The 13,062-nt window shown below is 39.0% G+C and overlaps 1 protein-coding gene across 4 annotated transcripts in view; it reads right to left on the bottom strand.

Moving 5' to 3' along the window:
- LOC124552557 overlaps positions 1–13,062 on the bottom strand; it is a 276,969-nt gene that overhangs the window by 35,880 nt on the left and 228,027 nt on the right. For 2 of the 4 annotated variants that reach the window (XM_047126876.1, XM_047126878.1), the window contains exon 8: positions 9,257–9,349. The exons of the other annotated variants lie outside the window; for them this stretch is intronic. In XM_047126876.1, coding sequence (XP_046982832.1) covers positions 9,257–9,349 — 93 coding nt within the window. The remainder of the gene's footprint in view (positions 1–9,256; positions 9,350–13,062) is intronic. 4 annotated transcript variants of the gene reach the window in all.

Genomic DNA, 13,062 nt, shown 5'->3' with positions numbered 1-13,062 from the left:
CAATGAGGTCTGATATTCTTCCTGTAAATTTAAACCCAATTTTATTTATTTATTTATTGTTCCATGGGACCAAATTAAGGAGAAGTCTCCATGGTCATGGAACAAGTCAATACATGAAATTATAACATGATAGTAGAAACAGATAAAATGAAATATAAGAAAAATATTCAGGCAACAAGTCGTAAGTTTAAATAAAGAAAATCAACAATGTAACACTGGAATTTGCTTAATTTTTCAGCTCTTCCAGGAGCTCCTTGACAGAATAGAAGGAGTGAGCCATGAGGAAACTCTTCAGTTTAGACTTAAAAGTGTTTGGGCTACTGCTAAGATTTTTGAGTTCCTGTGGTAGCTTATTGAAAATGGATGCAGCAGAATACTGCACTCCTTTCTGCACAAGAGTAAAGGAAGTGCATTCCACATGCACATTTGATTTCTGCCTAGTATTAACTGAGTGAAAGCTGGTAACTCTTGGGAATAAGCTTATATTGCTAACAACAAATGACATTAAAGAAAATACATACTGTGAGGGCAATGTCAGAATTCCCAGGCTATTGAATAGGGGTCGACAAGAGGTTCTCGAACTTACACCACATACAGCTCGAACAGCCCATTTTTGAGCCAAAAATACCCTTTTTGAATCAGAAGGATTATCCCAAAAAATAATACCATACGACATAACCGTATGAAAATATGTGTAGTAGACTGCTTTTCATGTTGAACTGTCACTTATTTCAGATACTGTTCTAATGGTAAATAAAGCAGCATTTAGTTTCTGAACAAGATCCTGAACATGGGCTTTCCACAACAGCTTACTATCTATCCGAACGCCTAGGAACTTGAACTGTTCCGTTTGTTCATTAGCATTACAAATTAACGAGAAGATGTTCAATAGACACACAGAGATACCTAACAGCATTTTCAATATGTTAAATTTTATTATACAGTAATTCAGTGCATATTCCACACTTTTGTCTTTGCAACAAAAGCAACTACAGTTTTACATATCTTCTGAGCTATCATGCTTCTTTGTGGTTCAGTGTTCTAATATTTAGAAAGATAATGAACATTTAAATAAAGAAATATGTAAGAGGAGGGTTTACCATGCCAGTGCCCAGTAAAATCATCCCATTCTAATTCATTTGACTATGTGTGTCAGACAAGCACTCGCTTTGTATCAAGATGCAAGTTTCTCTACGTAAAACTTCTGAGAATTTGGAAAAAAGAGTCAGCTTGCTTGACAGATCCATAAAGCAGTAACGTAAGTTTTGAGCATCTGCAGCAATACACTGTGTGAGTTACTTGAACAGTTTACCTCTAATATTCCCAGAACCACAAAAGATATTGAAAAATAGGAATCAAAATTAAGGGCCTCCTTGTCACAATGAGATCATAAGAGATTGATCACTGATCAGGCGCTTTGAGCACCTTCCTTGCAAATATGATTCCAGTTTATTAACCACTGCACCACCTCATTTGGTCCAAAAATATTGAAATGAGATTTATAACTACTGATGATATGCAAAGGGATGAGCTTTTTTGTGCAGTCACAGCTCATGATGTTTTTACGTGTAAACACAAATAAGGTCAGAACATGACAGAGAATACTGAATTGAGCAAAATTTTCCAGTTTACATTAGGTTGGAAGTGCATTATATAGAGCTACAACCAAAAAACTGAGAGTCTGTCAGTGTTGAGCATGCTGAAGTTCGTCCAGTAAGCAAATATGTTTGAGTGTTTTGATCACATTTACTGATATACTGAACTTGTTAGAGTAAATGTTCATCCATGCTCTCTGTATATAACAGAAATTAAGATATATGACCTTCAGCTTTTATTATTAATAACATTGTACCATACAGCACCACACCTTGACTACCTTACTGCAGTGCTGTTTCTGCAAAAACACAAAAAAATTTGTGTCGAATGTAACCAGGTATGGATAGGAATTTAGTTTGCCTAGCTTTGATATTCAGCTGAAACCAATGTCTTCAGCTAATTTAATTGGTAACTGCACTTTGTAGCATAACAAGTAGTAGTTGGGGCAAGTTAGTTTAAATGCACACACTTCTGCACAGTCATCACTGACTGTCTTTGTTTCATGGTCTTAGCATTTCTGACCAGTGGTTGTTTGGAAAATTTTGCTTGTTTCAGCATTGCCCACCCTGCTGTGACCTTATAACCATATTCTTTCCTTCATCCTGTATAATGGATGTCCCAGGAGGGGTGGTCAATATTCAGGGATATGACAGGAATGTGCATTTGAAGCAAAACTCTTCGTATGGATGTATGCCCTATTCTGAATGGTATCTGAGATAGAACACATTTAATGAACATTTGTTTTTGGGCTAGTGATGTGATTTGTTTTTGGGCTAATGTTGTGCATGTATGTGTCTTACCCACCCAAACTCTTTGATGTTCTATTCTAACCCAATCTATATCATTGCTTTCAACCTCTTTGTTAAGGATGTCTTTCTGCTAGTAAACTAGCCCATTGAATGCACAGCTGTCCACATTGCATCATGAGTGAAACAGTGCAAGGGATTGAGAGACAAGCATTGGTTAACTGTGTTCATACCCACACTTGCCACATATGTACACTAACGAAGAATATGGAAGTATGGAGTATGTTTATGGCTTCTGCAATGGTGGTGTTCTTGTTGCTGTCAAAGAATACCGTTGGCACTTCCTGACACATCGAATTCCTGATTGTAGACTGTTTACCAGAGTTTTTAGGATATTGCTTGAAACAGGTATTCTTTCAAGTTCTCATTTTTCTTCTGAACATGTAGTTTAATAACCTGCACAGAAACAGCAACACATTGTTGAAATGGTGCAATGTAGTTGTACTACCAGCACACAGTGACTCTCTGCATGTATCAGTGTCCCAGGAACATGTGTGTGCTGAATATTACATGTGGAAAACTTATACCCATTTCACATAGAGCGTGTTATAATGTTTACTAACTGTTGTACATGTGTAAACCTATTAGTTTATTGAATAACACAGAAAATAAATAACAATATACGTTAAATGTGTTCTGTCACAGAAACCATTCAGAATAGGGCGTGTATCCATTTAAAGGTTTTTGCTTCAAATGATAATTCCCATTACATCCCTGAATATTGACCATTCCTCCTGGGGTACCCTGTATATAGTATCAGTATGGTCAGAATAAGAACTGAAGAGAGGGAGGTGGCAAAGGAAGTAGCCTAACATGAGTGGATAGAAGAGGCATGGCTTAAGTGGTACAGACATATAATAGAATACCAAGAAATATGCATGAACTGAACCTTCAAGGTAAAAGACCAAGGGATAGTTGGCTGGAAGGAGTGGACGAGAGTATTTGGAGAAAAGGAGAGGACTGGAACATGGTGGTGATAGAGTGGTGATGGGAGGATGGAGGAAAATGGTGGGCTTATGTACAAAACAGACCCAGCTGGTGACTGAAAACTGTTCCTGGTGCTGCTGCTGATGAAGGCACTCTCATTGTAGTTGTTGTTGTTGTTGGTTGTGATGATGATGATGAAGATGATGATGATATTCCAGCAGCTGTGATTTTTTTAAAAAATATAGTAAAGGAATTTAATGGCACCTGAAAGCCCTCAGAAAGTGAAGTATACTGATATGGCTGTTGGCATGTTACTGGACTGCCTGTTTGGACATATTATATGGGTAATAGAGAAGAATGTTTTTGATGACAGTCTTGTCCTTCATATTCAATACAGTCCTAATCCTTCCCTCCCTCCCACTACCCCCCCCCCCCCCCACCCCACCCACATTTTTTTTACAGTTTCACTGCAAATCATATGAAACATCACATCACAGAGATGCTGAAAAACCTAGACATCAGCTATTCTTTGAAAGCCGACTTAGGAATTTCCAAGAAGCAGCATTAAGTGAGGAACCTAGAAATATACTACATCCCCTGCATATTGCCTGTGTTGGGACTGTGAAGATAAGATTTGATTAATTACAGTGCACACATAGATATGTAAGCAATTTTCTTCCCACACACTATGTGAAAAAGGGATGGGAGGGAAACCCAATTTGTGTACAGTGGAGGAAGTATTCTCAACCATAGACTTTTTCACAGTGATTACATAATTGGAAGTGGATGTAGATCACTGCACTCTTCATTTTGAGGGCTCTTGAATGCTATAAAAATGATTATCAACATTGATTATCAAGCAAAATAATCATTCCTTTATATATTATCAGATGCAAAAACTTTGTTTCAATATCTTCAGTGGTTTCAGCAATGTTTTAGGTTAATGTCTTAAGTTGCTCATCCTGTAAACGACAAGATTCCTTCAAGTTGTTATGGCAGAGTGAAAAAGGACCACAAAATTCTAAGAAGAGAATTTTAGATTGAAAAATTGCTTTATAAATCATATTCAGGATGTGCCCCCCCCCCCCCCCAAAAAAAAAAAAATAAAAACCCACCAGCAATGCATAGTATGTTGTGCTGGAAAACTGATCAGTTTTCAAGAAAAAACACAGATCCATAAAAGGCACAGCTTGGGCGTTGGAGGGCGTTGGAGTTTGAGATTGAACAGTTGTGACAGTTTGTTCCAATTCATTTTGGTGTCTGAATACCGAAAGTATGGAACCCTTTAGTCATCTGTGTACTGCGGAAGGACAGCCTGAGGCTAATAATGTTCCTGTACATAAACTTCATTCCTCAACACACAACCCTTGTGTGCATTCTACTGTGGATCTTGTGTGGTCTGCCAGTGCAGTAACATTGTTGACAACAGTGCAACATGTACCAGTACAAGCTGCGGCAATGACTGACATGGTGGTTGCATAAGGCAAAGCAGACTGCAGTGGGAGACCTGCTGCAAGATTGTATGCGAAATGTTTTCCAGACAGACATACCCCACATCATTCTATGTTTGCAACCATTGAGAGATGCCTCAGAGAAGCCAGAAAGTTTCTGCCTCAGGTGTGTCCATTGTACATAAAGTAGTAGCACTTTGTGCTTTGTACTTGCAAATACTATCCCCAGTGTACTGTTTGTGCCCTAGTAGGTGCCAAAATGTGATGTAGGTCATCCATGTTCAATTCAAACACTGTATTTGGAGGCAGGTGTACTGACAATGTTCGAAGAGGACCCAGCCACCAGCACTTGGTGGGTGGCACAGACACTACACATGGGCAAAAGTGCCATGCGGCATGTTGTCCATGAACTCTGGCTCAATCTGTATCATCTGCAGGAAGTCCAGGTATTATGGAAGGAGGACGACACGTGACGGGTATATTTTACGCAGTGGTATTTACAACAATGCATGCTCCAGTCACATTTTCTGAGGTAGGTGCTGTTCATGGATTAATGAATGTTTATTAGACTTGCACAACATGCATGTGTGAATGGATGAAAATCCATGTACGCAGGTGATTCAACATGATTAACACAGAATTGATATTAACATCTGGGTTGGTTTAATTGGTGACAATATCATTGGTCCATATCTACTGCCAAACAGCCGGCTGTTGTGGCCGAGCGGTTCTAGGCGCTCCAGTTTGGAACCGTGCTGCTGCTACGGTTGCAGGTTTGAATCCTTCCTCAGGCATGGACATGTGTGATGTTCTTAGGTTAGTTAGGTTTAAGTAGTTCTAAATCTAGGGGACTGATGACCTCAGATGTTAAGTCCCATAGTGCTCAGAGCATTTTGAACCGTTTTTTACTGCCAGACAGACTAACAGGACCAGTTTACCTCACATTTATTAAGGATGCATATGCTATTGGATGAAGTGACACAAAATGTTTGGATGGACATGTGGTAGCAACATGACAGAGCTTCCACGTACTTCAATTTCAGTGTGTGGAATCACCTCAGCATTGCATGTCCCAATCAATGGATTAGGGTGAACTACTTCTATAGTTAGGGTGAACTGCTTCTGTGGTCAGTATGGTTGCCAGATCTGACACTTCTCATCTATTTTCTGTGGGTCACTATGAAGAGTAGGGCATACGGCATAGTTGTAACATCAGTGGAGGACATTATTGCTCAGGTCCATGGAGTGATTGAAATACTTCAAAGACAACTACATGTATTGTCTCTTGTGCATGAGGCTCAGAATCACCAATGTAGGCATAGGAGGTATGCAGTTCAAAGCCCATTTGTAACACAGACAGCAAAATGTACTACTTGTTTTGAATTTGTTGACGTAATGCGAAATGCAAACCCATATCAGTTTTCAGCACTCTCCTCTGCACAAGCCATACATTTCCATATATGAGTTCCTTCTTGAAAACTGATCAATGTGCCTTCCTGCACAACATACTAAGTGGCCAGATATAACACAATGATAGGAAAACAAAATAAAATGTTAGATATATAACGCCCAGGGATTGGTTTGTTAAGGCTTGTTTTGAATGAATGTAGACAAGTTGTCTGAAACTGGCATAGTGCTTGAACTACAGACAGGACACAATTTGTAAGCACACAGGAAAGGCCAATGACTGAAATTCGGCTCATTATTGATGCTTTTGTTGCTATTAGAAAAGATTCTAGATTTCATTCCAGATGAAGCAGCAACATTTCTCTGAGCTGCAATTGTATTAAAATCTGAAGCATTATTAACGACAGTCACATATACACACACATGCTTGTATAGCACTGTTGGTCATGCCAGTTCTCTGCAGTTTGGCAGGGTTGCAAAACATGGGAAAGACATCATACCAGGAATGATATCACCCAAGAAATTCATTGTTCTGTTGTTTTTCTGCTTCATAACAAAACTACTGCCTATATACTGAGACTGAGTAACATTTTTCATCTGAATTGAGGTTATTCTGATAAAATATCTTACAATGTAGATAGACACTATTTATTCTATGCTATTTCATTTCCCATTAATTAGTTATATATGGATGAAAGTGACTGTATGCAAGTTGAGTCAAAACGCTGCTGACACACTTTTGAGGTTGATCTGAATTCTTTTGGAGTGTTTTGATGTAAGGTACCCATACTCTCCACTGACTCATTACAAATTAATGAATGCAGTTCATTGCCATATTACCACTGGGACTGTTCTGCAGTCAGAATAACTCTGAAGCAATACAAATACATGTGATACAGCATGGTACATGTGATGTTTGTAAAGAAAACATTGACAACACAGTTAAATGTGCTAGTAGCAAAGGGAGAAACAAGGTATTTAACTGTCTTACCAACAGGAAGTACCTGAGTCAGTTGAAAAATTTGTGCAAGTATTCTAGGTACTGTACAATTAAAAATAGAACTAATGCAAAAAGCCGGCCGAAGTGGCCGTGTGGTTAAAGGCGCTGCAGTCTGGAACCGCAAGACCGCTACGGTCGCAGGTTCGAATCCTGCCTCGGGCATGGATGTTTGTGATGTCCTTAGGTTAGTTAGGTTTAACTAGTTCTAAGTTCTAGGGGACTAATGACCTCAGCAGTTGAGTCCCATAGTGCTCAGAGCCATTTTGAACTAATGCAAAAATGTATAATGAGGTACAGGACATTAAAGATTCATTATTTTCAGTCAATCAGATAACCACCTAGATCAATATCTAAAACTTTGTGTGTATAATTCAGCCTCATCCTGAATGTTCATTCTCTCTCTTTGTTTTGGTTGTTTTGGTAGTATTGGATTACCATTTCTCTAGTGGCAGAAGTTCACATAAACAACAGCTGATCTAAGTATATTGCTCTACATAGAGATATCTCATTTTCTGAAACTGTAAATTAGTAATTCAGTTCCAGCCATAACAGACTTCCTTTTTCACCAGCGAAGTTATCATTTTTCCAATTTATTCCTCGAGAACTTGACAAGAATCAGAAAATAAAGATTAAGATTTCCACATAAATTTTTGGAATGAATTCTTCAGTATTATCTGTAACCTATTGCTTATTTTTTGTTCATTTTGTGATCAGGTAGTTCTTGAAACACAGTAATGTGAAGGAACGTGAGTTGCCTACCTCTGTTTCCATTGACAAAGAGAAACTATCTGAGCGTCAGTAGTGAAAGAAAGGGAACATGTTGAAATGAACAAAGAAATGTGAAGTTTTGGCAAGTTGCCAGCTAAGTACTCACAGTAACATCTTCTACATTGTTGGCATATTCTTTGCTGAAGAAGCACACCCAATATAAAAGCAAATGTAGTAGTTGGATGGTTGTGCTACCAGCTCTTTGGTTTATTATGTGCTCACTTGCTTCTCTTGTAAACAATGATTTTCACACACCTTGATAAAGTAATACAAAAATATATTTGAAAATTCCACTGAAAGGCAAAAGAAAATTAAAAAATACTACTGCAAAACAGTGAAGTAGTGGTTAATAACTGATGGAAACTTAGAAATGTGGTAAGAAATGCACATTTCAATTTTATGTGGAATTAAGAGAGTAATTAATAAAACCATAAATGAATCAGATCAAATTTGTTGCACAATACTCCATTCATTTGAATAAAAGTGATACATTTTGTAACATTGCAGGCAGATATTGTTTAAAGTTGCACACTTCGCTGTGCTAAAACAAAATAAGAAAGAAAGTACTATGAATCATTGACACATACATTCAAAAACTGCCTAGATATCTAAAGGTGCTTCTGCCATCTAATAAAAAGAAAAAAAATGGCATTTAACAGCAATACAAAATTCTTAAGATCTGCATAATGAGTGCTAAAAAACAATCTGAATTTTCGCTAGAAACAGCTTGATGCAATGAGGGCCCATTTCTTTTGTATGCAGCCTGCCCATACTTTATGCTGTGCTATCAAAGGAAGCTGCAAAATTATGATAAAAACATCAGGAATGAGCAATCATAGCTTTATTATCAAACAATTCTTCTATTTCTCTAGGCAAAATTGTTGCATATTTGGATAAATGAATGGACAAATATTGTAATCCCACTAAAATGTCTATAAACTAAAAATCTATGGTGAGCTACAGCACGACAATGAAGCAGTGGTTGATAGCTATGTGAGTGAAATGTCATTTGTGATCATTTCCTCAGGAACAGCCCAAGGTGAAACAAAAGTGACAGTAGTAGCCAGCACATTCAAACGGTCCTTTGGCAGCATGAAGAAGCTTCTGTTGCCTAGAATGAAGTAACTGCACATCCAAATGGAAGTTCAGGCAGGAAACTTGATGTGAGATGCCGCACATCTTTGAAACAGCTGCTCACAACTTCTAGGAGCACGGTGCTGGCACTTGGATAGGAGCAACTTCTACTTATCCATCAGAAGATGACGGCAGCTTATCTACTGTTGATGGGTTTCTGTTAGTACCAAAGGAAGGCGTCGGTGACGGCGGTCGCAGAGATGACATGCTGGGCTGGCGGCTCGCCACCAGGTAGGAGTGGCGCCGGCGCGCTGCATCACCTGTTGAGTGTCAGACTGGATTGAGCAGTCCGCACTTTGGAACCTCGAGTGGCAAAAATGTGTGATGGACAGAGATATGAACTGAGAACCCAGATCTTTGGCTTTTACAAGCATGTTATCACTGGTCTACCTGAGGATACTTGTAGACCTAATGCCCAGTTTCATCTTACCTCTACTACTCTGCTACTATAACTTCCACAGATTCTTGAATATTGACAAGCATCCTTGAGAGGTAGGACAGAGTACAAGGTGACTTAGTTACAACGCAGTGTTAGTTCCATGAATAAATACAGGGTGTTCGGAAATTCCTGTTACAAACTTCTAGAACTTGTAAAGGAGAGTGAGTGCATATTCTTTTGAATAGGAACCCATGTCCAGAAATGTACCATTTCCATTCTATGACTGTTTCAATTCAGATGTTTAACTCATCCACTTCTGTTTGAGGAACTGAATTTGGCACGATGCAGTACACTTATTAAGTATCAATTCTAAAGGAAACGTAATGAAACAACTGTTTATCACTTAAGCACATTTGTTTGTATTAACACTTAACATTACGTGTTTACATTATTCCAAAACAAAAAAGACCCCAGCATGCTGTACATACAGATGGTACTGATGCATTACAGCAGTGGCTCGATATGGTGACTACCAACATTGTTACAGACATTGTACCTGTACATGGAACACACTGTTCATCCCACCTGGTGTCTCTTCAGTTTCTAGTGCATCGGCCAGAACATATGCCAGGAGTCCAGTAAATTGAAATTTTCATACGCCCCCACAAGAAGTAGTCTGTAGGATTTAAATCTGGCAACTGCGGTGACCATATGGCTGGACCATCTTGGCCTATCAGTCTTTCACAGTATCATCTGTTGACATGTCTCTGAACTGAGCGTGAGAAGTGAGGTGGGCAACATCATGCTGAAACCACATTTCCTGATGGACATTCAATGGCACAGCTTCCAAGAATGGATTCAGAACATTTTGCAAGAAGATCAAGTGTACAGGACCAGGTAGCTTGAGAGAAAGAAGTTATGGTCAATCATATGACTGTCCAAAATACCTGCCCATACATTGATACCAAACCAGTTCTGAAATCCCCGAACATGTGTGGCACAAGGGTTTTTGTCTGTCCAGACATAGCTGTTTCACGAATTCAGGACACAATCCCTACTGAACTGACATTCAACTGTGAATAGAATTTGACGTGGACATGTTACACATCTGAATTGATACCATTGTAGAACAGGAATGGTACATTCCCGGACATGGGTTCCTATTCAAAATATTATATACTCATTCCCTTTTGCAAGTCCTAGAAGTCTGTAACAGGAATTTCCAAACACACAGTATAGATATCAGAGCATTAGGGAATAGGGGAGTATATGTGAAACCTACATCACAACTCATATGATTTGATAGCTTCCTGCAACTGCTTGTTGCCTCTTAAAATAAGTGGTGATTGACACTCTGTATGATAACCAGATATGTTCTGATTGGGACTGCTGACTTACTTACCTCATATCTGCATTTCTGTCACTGCAATGACCATTTGCCATAGTTTTGTAACACTTCTCTATATCCAAAAGAATTTGTATGGAAGGGGTAGCACAGGTCATTGAGAATTTGTGAGAGTATGGAAAATAAACCGATATTAACTCAAATTGTCTCTACTGCATAAGATTCAGTGTGGCTTGTTCAGTGGATGATGCCAATAAACAGAAGGACTCAGCAGTGGACACCACATACTGAACTTAGGAAATGGTTTATGAATTTAGAATCATATTCAGTTTAATTCTACTATCCTCACTTCTTCCATTTCCAATTTCATCTTAACATCAGATATGGCTTTTGCCACACCACACTAGGTCACCCAACTTTAGGAAACCTGTTTACACACTTCCTTTGTCTTTACCAGTCTGTTATCAACATATAATAGCTTCCTATCAGTCTAGGGCTTACTGAAGGCCATACCAAAGGTGTAGGAAGATAGGCCCCTGCAAAGTGTCCAGGCACAGAAGGGGTGCAAGAACTGAATGAGAAATATACCTAGAAAGAAAGACAGTTTAAGAATTAATTCAGTGAGACACGTAAGTTCTCCTATCCTTTGTTTATCTATCTTCTGCTTACAAAAAGAAGCCTTTTCCTCAACACACAGCTGTAAACAGTCATTGTCTCTGAGTTATTTCTATAGTGTCATTTTATTCAAGTAGCAAAAGAAGAAATGACTACTGCCAAGCAGACATCTTTTGCTAACATGATTTATGGAGAAATAGTGCACTTGGTTCACACAGCTGAAGCCCATAGGGCTCGCTCATGTTCAGGATCGGAGTTCTTGGTGCTACTTCTCTATTTTGAAGAGTTGGTGTTGTGCAGAATCAGTTTGGTATGGTTTTGGAATCATCAGTGATAAGACTCTATTGCCCATCTCCATCCTAAACAGCAATCTAGTGCATGGCACAAATGTTGTGTGGGGGGGGGGGGGGGGGAGATTATATGCTTATCGTGGCATAACTGAAGCACTGCAGGTGGGCGTGTGTCATAGATACCATTTCAGGGGGAGGTGGAGGGCCACAGTTCTGTGACTTCTGAAAAAATAAGGAAGGGCAGAAAGAAAGGGAAGATACGGGTGAAGTAGAGGGGGAAGAAAAAATACAGGTAGGAAATGGATTGGAGGGGTCTAAAGTAGGAGGGGGGGGGGGGGGGGGGGTAATATGTGAAAGGGAGAATCACGAGGAGATTTAGACTGAAATGTGTGGATCAACAGTTCCATTAAGACCTCCCTTACCCTGATATGGAGATTCTTGTTTCTTGTTTTAGGCTACTAGATGGAGCCACTCGTTTTCCCAAGTGAGGCAATGCAATGAAAGTAGGAAGAGTGTACTTTGTATTGGCTGTTTTGTTTCAGCTTCATACTGACCAACAATGGAATAATTAAAAAGGAATCACATTATTGTTGCAGTGCTGCTTGGGTACTATGTGTTGTTCCATGTTTTGAATTGTATCATACATAACCGATCACTTCTATGTGTACCTTTTACTCCATTATAAAGTCATTCTGATCTCAATTAACCAGCTAATCAATGAAGAGAATTAAACAAAAAATAGAATGATATTAAGGGTTGCCACCTTTGGCTAGTCAAAAGTCATGAATGTGCCACCACTGGCAAGTCAAAAGTCAGGACAGTGCCACCTTTGGCAAGCCAAAAGGCAGGACACCTCAAACAAAAGGTAGTGCTTAATATATTAAATGTGCAGTTCTTACTAAGATTCTGTCAGTTTTTATCCTCACACCAAAACTAAACTACAAATATCATACTTGAAGCTTAAAATATTTAAAAGTTAACAGTGTTTGCCTTATACACTGGTGAAAATCAGTGGGGTTGGGTATGGAACTTGTAAATGTACTTGTTGTCTCGTGTAGTGGCTTTTAGAAGTTTTTTTTTCATCTTAGAACATGTTAATAGAACTCTAGGAAGCTCGTATAAAAAGTATAACTATAGAAGTAAACCAGAAAAATAGGGGCTTGAGTGTGCCCCACCATACTCATTTGGGGACATGCGACAGTTACGGAAAAGTAGAGAGGATACCTACAATGTTGGGACAGATTGGAATCCTACTGATGTCAGCAGGAAGGGATAAGGGGAGGGAGGCAGCACAATTTAGAAGTTGGTCCTGGGCACCAGATACTCTGTTGTCTGCACAAACCC

This window comes from Schistocerca americana, chromosome 10, assembly GCF_021461395.2.
Source record: "Schistocerca americana isolate TAMUIC-IGC-003095 chromosome 10, iqSchAmer2.1, whole genome shotgun sequence".
NCBI lineage: Eukaryota > Metazoa > Arthropoda > Insecta > Orthoptera > Acrididae > Schistocerca > Schistocerca americana.
Note: the sequence above shows the minus strand (reverse complement) of the source record. Positions and strands in the feature narration are given on the sequence as shown.